Genomic DNA, 16,390 nt, shown 5'->3' on the forward strand with positions numbered 1-16,390 from the left:
GTTGGGGCATTCACAACTTCACAACAAGGCAAGCTGTTCCACTGATTAATTGTTCTTATTGTCAGGAAATTTCTCCTTAGTTCCAAGTTGCTTCTCTCCTTGATTAGTTTCCACCCATTGCTTCTTGTTCTGCCCTCAGGTGCCTTGGAGAATAGCTTGACTCCCTCTTCTTTGTGGCAACCCCTGAGATATTGGAAGACTGCTATCCTGTCTCCCCTGGTCCTTCTTTCTATTAAACTAGACATACCCAGTTCCTGCAACTGTTCTTCATATGTTTTAGCCTCCAGGCCCCTAATCCTCTTTGTTGCTCTTCTCTGCACTCTTTCTAGAGTCTCCACATCTTTTCTACATCGTGGCGACCAAAACTGAATGCCGTGTTCCCAGTGTGGTCTTACCAAGGCTTTATAAAGTGGTATTAACACTTCATGTGATCTTGATTCTCTCCCTCTGTTGATGCAGCCTAGAACTGTGTTGGCTTTCAAAATGTTAACACTCAGCTATCGTTGTACAGGAGGAAGATTATTTAATACCAATGCATTTAGTTGTTTTTAAGAGATGCCTAGAGGATGCATTTTTAGCATCCAAACTTTAACAACTTTGCACGCCCCTCTCAAGTCTGATGCTCTTCCAGGTTCTTGGACTACAAGTCTCATAAACCTTACCCAATATAATGATAGGAACTCTCCTGTAATGTATCTGAACTGTTCATGACCCCCAGTCAGTACCCATGACACTAGACAGATTTTTTCTTTCAAACTTGGCAGCTTTGTGTGGCTTCAACTCCCAGAATTCCCCAGCCAGCAGGCTTTAAGATGGATGAACTCCAACTCCCAGAATTCTCCAGCCAGCAGGCTTTAAGATGGGTGGGGGACTTCAACTCCCAGAATTCCCCATCCATCCATTATCCATCTGTCTATACATACACACACATATACTGTATATACATTGTCTGTCTGTCTGTCTGTCTGTCTGTCTGTCTGTCTGTCTGTCTGTCTGTCTGTCTCTGAGAAAGGAAGCAGAAGGTGGTACCTCAGAAGGGGATGGAAGATGACTGTGATATTCCGAGCTCCTGGTTTGCAGACAAACTTCGTCCCGCCACCTTCGATCAAGTTGTCGTCGGGGTCTCCTTTAAAAGGATGAAAATAACATTAGAAACCGAGGGGCCGATTTGCAGGCAGTTTCAGATGACTTTGGGGGTTTTTTGAAGCAAGCTCCTTTGGGGAGGATAGATAGGGGCAAATAAATGGGATACTCTGGTGTATTGCCAGATGATCTACAAATTCCCTGCAACCTGCCCAGATTACAAGCCTACTTAGGATCCTTCTCCAAGGCAAACCCATGACCACCTCACGCAAACAAACTTTGCTTTACCTCTTCTCAGTTGGGTCCAAGGGAATTTTAGCCAATATAAGGGGAGGGGGGTTGTTTGGCCCAATTGGGCATATTTGCAATTTGGAGAGAATAGGGGTGCTTTCACGGGTGGGTCGGCCTACCTTCCTGTCTCCAATTTACCTGGCTGTTTTTCTTTCCCCCCTGACAACCAAACACAATTCCAAGCAATACTATTAAGCTGTAGCTGGCCAACTTTTTAAAAATTGTAAGAAAACTGAAGATATTTGGAGGAGGAAAAAGAGGAGGGGAGGGGGAGGGGAGGAGCACCTTGGGGTCCTCAGTGCGCAGATGTTTCATGACCCAACTGGGTAACATCATCAATGTTAGGAGAGAATGGCGTTTGCAGAGTGATGGAAGACTGTGGGTTCCTTGGTGATCTCTGAGCTTGTTGGTTTTCTTGCCGATGTTTCATGACCCAACTATAGAACATCATCAGTGTTACAAGGGAGTGGGGTTTGCAAGCAGGAGGAGGAGCAGGATGGGAGGAAGAGGGGGGGGGAAAGAGGATGATGGGAGAAGGAAAGGAGGAGAGGAGGAAGAAGAGGAGTATGGGAGGAGGAGAAAGAGGAGAGGAGGAGAAGGAAGAGGATGGGATAATAGGAAGAGGAGGAAGGGGAAGAGGATGGGAGAAGGAGGAGAGAAGGAGAAAGAGGAGAGGCGGAAGAGGAGGGTGGGAGGAGGAGAAGGGGAGAAGGGAGGGAAGGAAGAGGATGGGAGAAGAGGAAGAGGAGGAAGGGGAAGAGGATGGGAGGAGGAGGAAGTGGAGGAGAAAAAGAGGAGGAGAAAGAGGAGAGGCGGAAGAGGAGGATGGGAGGAAGAGAAGGAAAAGGAGGAAGGGAAGGAAGAAGGGTGAAGAGGAAGAGGAGGATGAGAGAAAGAGCAGCGGAGGAGGAGGAGGATGAGAGAAAGAGGAGGAGGAGAGAAAGAGGAGGAGAGGAGGGAGGAGGAGGAGGGGTGGGGAAGAGGAATAACAACCCATCAAGTGTGCTTTGATATATATTTTTTAACAGCCAAAGAAGCCAATTTGGTTGTCAATAGGGAACGGAAGACGTCATCCTGCAGAGCCAGAAAAGGGTGGGGGGGTGTAATTCTCTGCACTGCCATTTTCATTCTCCCCAAAATCTTCTAGAGGGATGGAGAAGCAACTCAACGGGGACCTCTTATGTTGTTGCTCTTGTGTTTTTTTTTTTAAAAAATCAGTCTGTAATGACAGATAACCACGTCGGCCCATTAAGCCCTAAGAAAAGCGAGTGCAACAAATTCCGCTCCCTTATAAATTAAGGTGCCCACAAAAGAAACTCAATAGGAAATTGGGGAGGGGGGGAAATATGTTTGTGAGAAAACAATGATGGATTCTCAGCGTGGGATGGGGAGGCGCGTTTCCTGGCCTGATTTATCTGAGGCCCATTGAAGCCTGCAGTGCAGAGATACCCTGAGAAACAGAAGGGAGAAGAACGAAAGGAAAACGTATAGTGGCTCACCCCGTATAAATCCATAGTATTGGGAGAGATCGATTTTAGGATCATGATGAAGAAGAAGAAGAAGAAGAAGAAGAAGAAGAAGAAGAAGAAGAAGAAGAAGAAGAAGAAGAAGAAGAAGAAGAGGAGTAATCCCCCTTTATAATTAAATAAACCCGCTTTTCCTTTCCCAGGGAAGCGATCTGCGGAGAGCTGCCCAATTGACCCTTCCTTTATTTCATTGCTGCTAAACCTGATTTTCGTGTTTTTACATCTATGCTTTTTTAGGATGGCCAGCCACTCGGAGTCGCTTGAAAGACTGAGACGGGTAGCACATAAAAGTAATTCATAAATAAATAGACTATATAATAAATCATCATCGTTTAATGACCCTGTCATCCCTTGTGGGGTGGTGTCTGGGCAACTGAATGGAGCTAGCAGAGTGGCCGGATGACATTCCTGTCGCCAGTGCTGAGTTCTGTTCAGCAGATAAATTCTCATGGTGCCCAGAGAAGAGAAACATCTGCCCCTACCTAGGATTGAACTCACAGCCTCCTGGTGGCAAGGCGAGAGCTCCACCTCTGAGCCACCGCACCACTCTAAAAAGAATAGAATAGAATAAACAGTGTGATTTAAGGTAGGGGTCTCCAACCCCCAGTCAGTGACATGCCAGTAACTGATCCGCACAAACAGACGAAACTCCATCTGCAGACAACACGCGAAACCATGCTCCCCCTCCGGTCCGCACAAAAACCTCTCTCCATGGAACTGGTTCCCAGTGCACAAAAGATTGGGGGGCATCTGGTTTAAGACACCAGGCTAGAAACTTGGTGACATAAGTTCTACTCACGCCTTAGACATTGAAGCCGGCTGGGTAACTTTGGGCCAATCAAAGGAGGCGGTGACTTCTAGTCCCACCTTACCCATGAAAGCCAGTTGGATGACTTTGGGCCAATCACCAGCAGGCAGTGAGTTGTAGTCCCGCCTCAAGCCAGAAAGCCAGCTGGATGAGTTTGAGCCAATCACCAGGAGACGTGAGTTCTAGTCCTGCCTAGAGGAGTGAATGGGGAGTGGGCTTTTGCAGGAAACAATCCGTTCATTCGGTCGTTTCAAGAGTGGAAAGTCCTGTTGTGAACTAAGGGACTCCGTGCTAAGTGTTGCCTTGCCCTGCGTTTGAAAACTCGTTATCTGGCAGCTCTCCAAGCGAGATAAGGTTCGTGTTGATAAATATTCCTCGGAAAGACTGTTTGCCAAGCCTTGCTTACTGTGAATGAAAAGAATTCACAGTCGTTTAAATTAAAGGGGTTTTGCTGGGACCGAGACTCTGCTTCATGCTTGTTAAGAAAGCCTAGGTCAGAACAAAACAAACGGTTGTAAGGTGAGGACTACCTGTATTTAAGATTCAGCATCCCATTAGCCCTCTTGTTCTAATTTATTCATTTCTACTCTCACCACTTCAAACAGAGCCAAGGTTTTATCGTGCACGGATTGGCTTCTGAAATATAATTTTGAAGTTGGCTATTTGGTCAGTTTCTGCTTTCCCCCCCATTTTAACCACGGCTCTCCAGATAGGCCATTGTTTCAGATTCTCTAAAATCCTGAATGCCGGGAGGGGCTGTTTAATATTTTAAGGTCGCTCCATCTGTTTCAGGAGGGAAAAAAAGAAAGCAAAATGGAAGAGTAGCCCTCTTCCTGCCTTCTGTAAGGTCGGAGGGTCAATTTCGATGCCATTTATCATCTGATAAGTGAGATATATCACGTCTCAAAGATAATCAAATATATGTTATATATAATACAATCAAAAGCCTAGATGTAGACGGGCGCATGAGCACGAGGGCTCTTTGCAGGCCCATAATCGGTTTTAGAGAAATGTAAAGTTTTCTTCCAAGCCAGGATGATGAATGAGTTTGTCACATCTCGTGTTTATTACTCGGGGTTGGCTCCCGAAAATCCCCTGGTGCATCGAAAGCACTAATGCACAAAAATGCCGTGGCGCATGGCGTTGTCGCAGTACAAGCCTTGATTCCGACACAAACTCCTGGGGGAAAATGTTGCCAGGCTGTTCATCTTGATGGGAAATGAATCTAATACATAAAAGAGGGAAACGTTACATCAGGAAGCATTTGTCGTATTCGTGTTTGCGTTGCGGGAAATGAGAAAAGGCCGCGAAAGTGATCTCATGTCCCTGGGACACAAGCAACGGTCATAAACGGAAGCAGTTGCCAAGCGACTGAATTTTGATCACGCAATGTTCTGACCGAGGCTTCCCCAAAAAGCATGAGGCAGAGTCTTGGTCCCGACAAAACCCCTTTTATGAAACGAATGTGAATTCCTCTCATTCCCGTTCAGCCAAGGCCTGGTAAACAGTCTTTCAAAGGAGTATTTATGACCACAGACCTTATCTAGCTTGGAAAGCTGCCATGTAAATATTTTCCAAATGAGGTGCTATGCAAGGAAAGGCTGGGCAGAGAGTCTCCGAGATTCACAGACAGATCTTCACACTCCGGAAACGAATGAATGAACGAACAAATTGTTTCCTGCAAAGCCCCCTCCCCTTTCGCTCCTCTTTTGTTTCCTATGGGAGGGGCCAATCCCCTTCCATCTGTGACTTTACTCCCAAATCTACCCTGATTACTGAGTTGCTCTTTTCTTCCGGCAGCTCTGCGCATGTGCACACTGGGAACAGGCTCCAGCTGTTCCTCTGCCTCACTGCTGTCTAGCTTCCTAGGCACCTGATCACTGCCAGACGGTCTCGGCCCCGTCTCTGCCTCTGATGCAGAGCCCTCGTCCGAGCCTTCCCCAGACTCCAGGACTGGCCCATGCTCCTCCCCAACCTCCCCACTGTCCGAACATGCTGCCAGCTCTGCTGGCAGCCCACAACATGTGACCCTGGGGATGCTGCAAAGGCTGTAACTGTGAAAAATGGTCTTAAGCCATTTTTTTTCAGTGCTATTGTAACTTTGAACTGTCATTAAATGAACTGTTGTAAGTCGAGGACTGTGAAAACAGAGAGGATCCATCCTTTGGAGCAATGTTTTTCAACCCTTTGCAACTTTTAAGAATTCCCTAGCCAGTTGAAATCCACATATCTCACAAGTTCCCAAGGTTGACAAAAAACTGTTCAGGTAGTCCTTGACTTACGACCACAATTGAGCTCAACATTTCTGTCACTAAGTGAGGCATTCATTAAGTCAGGTTTTGTTGCATTTTGCAATCTTTCTTGCGTGAATTGCTGCAGTCATTAATTGCATAACTGACCTTTCCATCTCAATTCACTACAGGTAGTCTTCGAGTTACAGTAATTTGTTTAGTGACCGTTCGAAGGTACAATGAACTTATGTCCATTTTTCGCACTTACGACTGTTGAAGCATACACACAACCGGATGTCACATGACCAAATTCAAACACTTGGCAACTGACTCGTATTTATGACGGTTGTAGTGTCCCGGGGTCAAGTGATCCTGTTTTGCAACCTTCTGACAAGCAAAGTCAAGGGGGAAGCCAGATTCACTTAACAACCGAGTGACTAATTTATCAACTGCAGCGATTCACTTAACAACTTAATGACTGCATTGATTCAATCAAGAACCAGTGCAAGGTAGGTCATAAAAAGTGAGTGTGGTTCATTTAGAAACCACTTTGTGTAGTCATGGAAATGTTGTTATTAAATTTCGTCGTAAGTCGAGGACTCTCTATAGGAGAATCAAAGATTACTAGCCAGGGCAGGAACTAAATTGATCAGATTTTGAATACATGTGCAAAAGGTTGTTAATCACCAGAAGTGAAATATAACTGAGAAGAAGAAAAAAATAAGCCCTGGAATTTAGGAATAAGCTATTTTTGAAACTGCCTATTGCCTCCTTGCTGTAATCACTGCAATCCGGGTCAATCAAGCCCATTAAAAAATGCCTCTTCATACATAGATAATTTTAGGTGGATTAAATGTGGCAATTAAGGGATTGAAGCCACAAATAGGCTGAAGGAATCGTGCCAGCTTCGGAGCCATTCAGAGGGAAATTCAGGCGAGCTAAGCGAGCCTTTGCGGTCTTACTCGAAAAAAGAGATAGATAGATAGATAGATAGATAGATAGATAGATAGATAGATGATACAGTAGATAGATGAAAGAGACCCAGATGATAAATAGGTAGATGGTTAGATGTAGATAAACAGATAATATATTATTCATAGATAATAGATGATATGAAGATATTATAGTTTTCTATTATCTAGATATTAGATAAATAGATACAGACAGACAAACAGACAAACAGACAGATCTATCCGTACATTATCTATCTAATCTATCTGTCTGTCTATCCATCCATCCATCCATCTCCGTCCACTATCTATCTACCATGTTTCCCCGAAAATACGACGTGTCCTGATAATAAGGCCATGCCACATTTTTCTGGTGGGCCCATGAGGCTGTGCCCAGCTCTTAGGGAGCCTCTCGCAAGACAGCAGCCGCCTCGCAACCCCAAAACAATAAACCCTCCCCTCATAATAAGGCCGAAGACGTATTTTGTGGGTAAAAAGACCCTGCCTTATTTTCGGGGAAACACGGTATCTATCTCCATTCACTACCTATCATCTATCTATCTATCTATCTATCTATCTATCTATCTATCTATCTATCCATCCATCAATCTCCATCATCTATCTCTCTCTCTCTCTCTCTCTCTCTCTCTCTCTGTCTGTCTGTCTATCTATCTCTTTTATCTCTAGCTCTATCTATCTCTTATCTATCTATCTATCTATCATCTATCTATCTATCTATCATCTATATCTATCTATCTATCTATCTATCTCTTATCTATATCTATCTATCTATCTATCTATCTCTAGCTCTATCTATCTCTTATCTATCTATCATCTATCTATCTCTTCTATGTCTATCTATCTATCTATCATCTATCTATCTATCTATCTATCTATCTATCTATCTATCTATCTATCTATCATCTATCTATCTATCTATTTATATCTATCTCTCTATCTATCTCTTATCTATCTATCTATCTATCTATCTATCTATCTATCTATCTATCTATCTATCTATCTATCTATCTATCTATCTATGTCTTCTATATCTATCTAACTATCTCTCTCTCTCTCTCTCTCTCTCTCTCTCTCTCTCTCTCTGTGTCCGTCTGTCCATCTGTTGAAACCTTGAAGAAGAGTCAAATCCTGTTCATTTATTTTGACTGGTGGTGATCTCTCAATCAATTTGGAAGAACAAGGAAGAGGGGAGTGAGGAGGAAGGGAAAAAACCAGGCGTAAGTTATGCGAACACAAAAGAAGTCGGAATTAATACATTATCAACTCACGCGTACACAGTATCTGGATAATAGTACGCCTTTTCCCCCCCAACCCACCCCCTGGAGGGATCCCTCAATGGATTGTCTGTGCCACCCGAGCACACAAAAGCCACAACTCTCATTTGCAGCAGCCAGGGATCAGATTGCGGGGATTGTGAAAGCTGTCAGATGGCGTTATTCAACCTGTTCAGTCGTAATTCTCTCGAGATGGGCTTCCACACACACACACACACACACACCCCTGCCAACACCTGATTTCCATGCGTTATTTTGAGCCCGAGTCTCAAAGTTACACCAGACGTTCCAAAGCCTCCCTTGCGTTCGCTCCCAAAGCTGCCTCCGAAAACCTCCGGACCCGGCGTTGATTTGATTTATCGCTTTAATCCTCAAATTTCAATGCAGACGGGGATCTCCGGAAGACACACATTTGTCAGACAGCGCAGAGGGACGACAAATTTGTTAAAAAAACAACAGGAACAACAAAAGCACCGAGAAGCGAGAGGACAACCTAGCCAACCGAACAGATATGCGTAACTTTGGGAACGTGGCCGGTTGTTTTCATCGCCGTCAGGGTAGTCCTTGAATTGTGACCGTTGGTTTAGTGACTGTTTGAAGTTACGGCAGCAGTGAGAAAAGCAGAAATATTCTTTTCTGTTACCACGTGGAGATCAACGACGTCTACGTACTATTCAAAAGAGACAGCCAAAAAGCTGGAAGATATCATCAATACCCCAGTCAAGAAACTATCAATTCAGTAAAGAATAGCCCCGGGGTGCGAACCAATGGCCTGTGTGCCACAGGTGGCATGCAGAGACCCCTCAGCGGGCATCCAAGCCATCGCCCCCAGTTCAGTTCTACTACGCATGCGCGCACACACCTCCCACCGACCAGTTGGTTTTTGCATCCCTGCTGCGTATGCGCAGGGGGTGTTGTGCTTTCAGGAGACAAGCACCCCATGCGTAGGGGGGTGCACATGGGGGAGTCACATATGTATGCATACATTGCATTATGGGTGCAGCATACGGTGACAAAAAGGTTACTGGAATGGCCTAATCAAGGAATCAACCCTTCCACACAGACAGGGCAAACTGTTTGTATATAAACAGAGAGCAAACACCACTCTTTTGGAGCACTGATGATGTTACTTAGTTGGGTAATAAAACGTCTGCAAGGAAATAACTAAGATCAGAGAGCACCAAGGACTCCACAGTCCTCCTCCTCTCCATAAACTCCATTGGAGCACGGATGATGTTACCTAGTTGGGTCATGAAACGCCTGCGAGGAAATAACCAAGTTTAGAGAGCAATGAGGACCTCACAATTCTAATCCTCCTCCTCCCAATAAGCTCCACTCCTTTCTAGCCCTGATGATGTGACCTACTTGGGTCATGAAATGTCCCCAAGGAAACCTCCAAGCTCAGAGAGCAGCAAGAACTTCGCAGTTCAACCCTGAGCTACAAAGATGCTCTTCTACTGATAAGACAACTTTCTGCCCAGTGCTTTTCTCCACGCCGATTCAGAACTTGCAAAGGAATAGTATCTCTGTCTTACCCTGCTCCACAGGCCACTTCCACCTCGGTTTCCCCCTCACATCTCTGCCCTTTCTTTCCTAATGAAGCCGCGATGCTCATTTCGACTTCCCAACTTTGCCAAAAGACTCTCTACTGTCACCACGGCATCATCTTCTAAATCTGACAATCGCGTTTCCAGAGAGCATCGCCGTAAACCGGTTACATTGCCATCTCCCTGGAACTAATTGTATCCCCGGGTGCCATTGTTCCCTAATGATCTGCCAACTTAGGCGAGCGTGGGCCATCTGGCTCCCAGGAAGCCAAGTTTTCCATTTTGTTTAGAGATAACCCGCTCGCCCGAAGAGAAGAGTAAGGAGAGAGGAAATTCCGCATGTTAAGAAATGTCAATTCCCGGCAGGATCGGCGAGGAGAAATGCCAGGCCCGATCTAAAGCAATGTCCAAAGCAACATCATTGATAGTGAAACTTTATTCCGTATCCAGTCCTCCAAATAATCAAAATGTTGTGTTCCTTGCTATTTTTTTTTTAATGCAGCAATGTCTTCTTGTTGGGATTCACGTGATAATTGCTGGAAATGTTACAACAAGATAATTTAACCCACAAAAAATCCCCCCACCCTCCAAATCCTACATTTATGGAAACTCCATGCATTCACACCGTCACATTTATACAGGCTGATGCATGCTAACAACTGACATTGCATCTATATTATCTACATAGTAAAGGTAAAGGTTCCCCTCACACATATGTGCTACTCGTTCTTGACTCTAGGGGGCGGTGCTCATCTCCATTTCAAAGCCAAAGAGCCAGCGCTTTCCGAAGATGTCTCCGTGGTCATGTGGCCGGCACGACTCAACGCCAAAGGCGCACAGAACGCTGTTCCCTTCCCACCAAAGGTGGTACTTGCATTTTTTACTGCTTTCAAACTGCTAAGTTGGCAAAAGCTGGGACAAGTCACGGGAGCTCACTCCATTATGCGGCGCTAGGGATTCGAACCGCCGAACCGCTGACATTTCTGATTGACAAGCTCAGCGTCTTAGCCACTGAGCCACCGCATCCCTATATTATCTACACACTAAATATTCAAAAAGGGTATTTCTACTTACAAGTCCCCTTCCTGGGGGGGAAAAAAACCCTGTATCCAGGTCAAAGGGAAGTGTCAGTTTGGTCTAGTGGTTAAAGCACCAGGTTAGAAAGCCGGAGATGGTGAGTTCTAGTTCTGCCTTAGGCATGAAAGACTTTGGCCCAATCATCAGGAGACTGAGAATTCTAATCCTGCCTTAGACACGAAAGCTGGTTGGATGCATTTGTGTGTATCACTAGAAGCTGGTGAGTTCTAGTCCTGCCTTAAGCATGAAAGCTGTCTGGGTGACTTTGTGCCTATCACCAGGAGACAGCGAGTTCTAGTGCCACTTTAGGCGTGAAAACTGCCTGAGTGACTTTGGGCCCACCACGAGGAGATGATGAGTTCTAGTCTCGCCATAGGGTAAGAGAGCTGGATGGGTGTTGACAGACAGGCAGACAAAAATGAAGCACCCACAAGACTAGAACTCCCATTCTCCTGGCGACCTCTGCTATCTCTGCATTTTCAGCCCCTTTGACTTGAAGGAGCTTCTACACTGAAATTGCAACGTGAAAAGGTCACATAGCTTGAAAGATGACCCAGAGAAGAACATGAGACAAGGCACTGCTCGAAATGGCAACATCCCTGCTCATCTTCCCCCGTTACTGTCTAGTTCGAGTTGCCTTACACCGAATATGATGACACCACTTCGGCCATGTCTGTCGCAGTATGAATATTCATAGCCTGGAATAGGCAACAGATGAGCCCAATGGAGACTGTTCGGATAGACATGGTAACAAGGTTAGCCAATGAATAGACACGGCAACTAGGTCAGCCAATGAGGGTTGTTTGGAAATTTGCTGTGTGAGCAACAAGGAGACAGCAAGGAGCCTGGGCGTGGCTTATCTTCTGTGCTGTGCTGTGCTGAACTCTAAACTACTCTGTTGCTCTGAACTGAAACTGAAACTGTTTTCTCCTCTGCTTGTGTTTCGCTTCTATTTACTACCACGTTGAAAAACCTGCTTTTGGTATGGTACATTTACTTCAGGTGTTACATTATATAATATATAAAGAGAAGTTAATGAATCCTGCTGAATCAGTTGCAAAGCTGGCTCAGGAATTCTGGGAATTAAAGTCCACAGTCCTGAATTTGCTATAGTTCTCATCCCTGATCTAAGTTATCCTACAGCAATTTCAGAGCTCTATCTATCTATCTATCTATCTATCTATCTATCTATCTATCTATCTATCTATCTATCATCAATCAATCATCTATCATCATCTATCTATCTATCTATCTATCTATCTATCTATCTATCTATCTATCTATCTATCTATCATCTATCTATCTATCTATCTATCTATCTATCTATCTATCTATCTATCATCTATGTGTGTGTGTGTGTACACATACGTTCCAGCATAACTCTGGAAAACCTTGAGCAATTTCAACTTGGTACACAGATGACTTGCTCTCTGGAAACAAATACTGTGGGGGTAAGACACCCCCCCCAACACCTCGGGGTGTGTGTTCTGTTAAGATACAGACTGTTGTGCCTTAAAATGGCTTCTACTGTACAGCGCAGTGGAGTTGCCATGGTAACGGCTTCACAGTACTCCACCAGGGGGCTCCCTCTGGTAAGGGGGAAAATCCAACATTAGAAATTACGTTTGGTCCGGGCATTTCCCCCCCTATAAATAAATACCCGGGCAATGCCGAGTTATCAACTAGTTCACTATACAAGATCATGTGGATTGAATTTTAACCTCTATTTGTCTATGGAGATTTTCAATCACTCAGGTCATGGTTGTCCCAAAGATGCTTTTTTTTTTTTTTAAAGAGGCAACTGGACTCTTTCTGGTTTTCCTTTGAAGACGTTTCGCTTCTCATCCAAGAAGCTTCTTCAGTTCTGACGCCTTCAAAGAAAAACCAAGAAAGCCCTGTTGCCTCTTGGGAAAAAAAGCACTTTTGGGGCAACCATGACCTGGAGGACTGAGCCTTTCCATAGTCGCTTCATGAAGAGAAGGTTCAGGGGACACAGGATATCCCAAAGAGGCAACTGGGCATCCTGGTTTTCCTTTGAAGACGTTTCGCTTCTCATCCCAGAAGCTTCTTCCACTTCCGCTTTAATCTCTGTTCAGACGAGGTGAAATGATTCCTTCCACCACCACCACCTCTTTCCTTGCAAAAGTGTGAGGAAACATGAGAAAGCACGGCTCGGCTGTTCGACCCCGTCTTCTGTGCTGGATTTCTCTTCGGGAGTTGACCTTTTCCTCTTGAATTTTCCAATCTGTGCGCCTGGTTGACATTTGCCGGAAAAATCTGTTCTTCCAGCGCCAGTCTGCCTTCGCAATGACGTTTGTTCCTTCTTCCCTGTCAACGGAGGGAATCGAGGGAAGGATCTCAGGACTGGAGTATCCCCCAGAGAGGAGATGCAAAACTTCTCTAGGGCTTCAGATTACAGGTAGTCCTCAATTTACAACTGTTCATTTACCATTGTTCTTCTGACCTGGGCTGAAACAAATCACGAAGCAGACTCCTTGTCATGACAAAAACCACTTTTTATTAAGCTAATGTGAATTCCTCTCATTCACATCCAGCAAAGTCCCAGCAAACAGTCTTTCGAGGGTGAATTGACAACCACAGACCATATTAGGCTTGGAGAGCTGCCAGGCCGATGTCTTCCAAACTCCACGCTGTAGCAGCAATTCCTTGGCAAGAAGTCAGGAACTGATCTTCACCCTCATGAATTGAACTAATTGCCTCCTGCAAACTCCACTCCCCAGTAGCTCCTCTTTTATTTCCTCTGGGAGGGGCCATTCACCGTCCACCTGTGCCGTTACTCCCGAGTCGGCCCTTGTTCCTTAGAGGTTCCCTTCTTGTGGCAGCTCTGCGCATGCGCACACTGGGAAGAGGCTCCAGCTGTTCTTCTGCCCCACTGATCTCCGACTCCGAAGGCAGCTAATAACTGTCAAATGGCCCTTTCTCCCTCTCTGCCTCCGACACAGAGCCCTCATCCGAGCCTTCCCCAGACTCCAGGACTGGCCCAGGTTCCTCCCCAACCCTCCTCACTGTCTGAGTCTGCCACCCGCTTCACTGGCCGCTGGCAGGCCACAACATTAGTGACCGTTCAAAGTAACAATGGCCCTGAAAATAGTGATTTATGACCCCTTTTTACAATTACAACAGCTGCAGCAACTCCATGGACATGAAATTAAAATTCAGATGCTTGGTAACTGACTCCTATTTTATGACGGTCGCAGTGTCCCAGGGTCATGTGACCCCCTTTTGCAACCTTCTGACAAGGAAAGCCCGATTTGCTTAACAACCCTGTTACTCACTTAACAACTCCAGTGAGATTCAACTTAACAACTGTGGCACAAATGGTTCTAAAATTAACTTGACAAACGTCTCACTTAGCAACGTAACTTCTGGGCTCTATTGTGGTCGTAAGTCGAGAACTACCTGTCCTTCCACCTGATCCTTCCTTTCTCCATCCAACCTGAAGAAATCTATTTATGGACGCTTGCGGGCCTGCAAAATCGTAGCTACGCCATCAATATTTTAATTGAATCTATGAATATTCATGGTCATTGTGTCTCCTCTTGAGTGGGCAGGCACAAATAACTAAATCATTGTGGTATGCAAATGAGATCCTAAGGTGGCACTTTCCCTCTGTCTCCGTTACAAAAAACTGCAGTATTTTGAATTCTTTTATTATTTATGCAACCCTTCCCAGTTTTTTTTTTCTTTTCAGATTTAACAAATGGTCTCGGAGACAGACAACACTCTCTGAAATTGGGGACAGGGTCATTATGAAGAATATCATCGTTTTTTTTCTTCCTGTGACACCAGGGGGGGAGGGCAGGGGGAGGCGTAATTTCAACGGTATCTTAGTGCCTGGTATTTACCACAAGCCCGCGGGGAACAACATGCGCAGGAAAAAAAAATGATTAGGTTTTTCATCATTTTCAAGCCTGGAGAAAGCTTCAGCAAAAGTTAAAATAATATATATATATATGAATTTTGAGAGGTGATCGATTGCTGTGCCAGCTTTTTAAATTCTGTATTATTATATGATTATTTTTTTCGTATTTGTTGTGGGAACTAAATATCGGGAAACAGGCGCACCCGGTAGCTTGAATGGATAATATTCATATGATTTCTTTCGTGGACTGGAATTAGCGGTCATCAATTCTACCCAAAGGGAAACTGAGCCAGCGAAGGATCCTCTTTTTCAAAACAAAAGTCCCCTCTTTATGTCTGCCACTGTAGCAACTCTGTGTCACTTGGGAGGAAGAGAGGTGACTTTGGGCCAATCACCAGGAGATGGTGAGTTCTAGTTCTGTTTTAGATATGATAGTCGGTTAGGTGACTTTGGGCCAATCACCAGGAGATGGCAAGTTCTAGTTCCGCTTTAGGCATGAAAGCCAGCTGGGTGACTTAGGGCCAGTATCTCTCTGTCTCTCTCTCCCTCCCTCTCTCTCTCTCTCTCAGCCCAATCTACCTCAGAGGATTGTTGTGAGGAAAATAGGAGGAGGAAGGCATATTGGGTCTGTTTGCCACCTTGAGTTAGGTACAAAATAATACAGGCGAGATAAGAGTATATCAATAAATACAGAAGGCTCTAGCATGTAATCTGTATTTTTTATTCTCATTTTTTGTTCTCAACCTGCACATTTCCAGGGAAGCCCACTCCAAAGTTTAAATGCGGCCTTATCCATCGCCTCTCCCTCAAAAGCGTGAGAGGCAGAAAGTTATTTCAACAACCCGCCAGATAAAACCCACTTAAAACTCTCTTGATAAAACTTCCTGTTACCCCAGCATCCTCCTCCTGTCAGGCCATACGCAGGCCCTGTTACCAAGGCCAAAAGGAGTTTGAGAAAATAAATAAAATAAAATCATTAATTCATTCACCAGAGCAGTTGGCATTTGCTCTGGGTGCCAGTCTGTAATAACATATTGATTCTTTCTTTGAGGAAGAGAGGCAGGGAGGGAGGAAGGGAGGGGGGGAGGGAGGAGAAAGAGAGAGGACAATTCCCTGCAAAAAGAATAAGAAAAAAAAGTTTGCAATCAGTCTGTCGAAAAGCTGGAAGGCGCTGCTCCCCCTCCCCTCCCCTCCCATTTTGGCAAAACTTGGGCGTCGGGAAGCAGAAGGAGCATCCAGGGGTCTCCGACGTTTTAAACATTCAGTGTGACCATCTGTCCCTGACAAAGTCGCGGAACAGAATGAGCAATTATGGGAGCCCTTTTCAAATGGAAGTCAGCGGCTGCGAGGGCGCCAGATGCCAAGAGGCAGCGGGCCAAAGTGCGGGCAAAAAAGCCGCGCGGCTTTGTGACGGGAGCGGGGAAAGGGGGGGAAGACGGGATGGGTCTACCTGCGCAGGTAACAGAAGAGAAAGTAACGCTCTAGCTTTCAAGACGGAGGTACTCCACGCGGTGTTTTTTTTTTAAAGATAAGCTGAAATAGGGGTAGTCGTTCGAAATATGGCAGCATGTGAGGGGCTGCCACAAAAAAGAGGGGGGGGGTGTCAACTTATTTTCCAGAGCCCCAGAAGGCAGAAGCAATGGATGGACACCAATCAAGGAGAGAAGCAACCTGGAATGAAGGAGAAAGTTCCTGACAG

General features: G+C 45.2%; 1 protein-coding gene across 1 annotated transcript in view; it reads right to left on the minus strand.

Moving 5' to 3' along the window:
* EXOC4 (exocyst complex component 4) overlaps positions 1-16,390 on the minus strand; it is a 295,460-nt gene that overhangs the window by 111,740 nt on the left and 167,330 nt on the right. The window contains exon 10 of the mRNA XM_081957613.1: positions 1,030-1,126. Coding sequence (XP_081813739.1) covers positions 1,030-1,126 — 97 coding nt within the window. The remainder of the gene's footprint in view (positions 1-1,029; positions 1,127-16,390) is intronic.

Source organism: Natrix helvetica, assembly GCF_964273705.1.
Source record: "Natrix helvetica genome assembly, chromosome: 6".
NCBI classification, from domain to species: Eukaryota; Metazoa; Chordata; class Lepidosauria; order Squamata; family Natricidae; genus Natrix; species Natrix helvetica.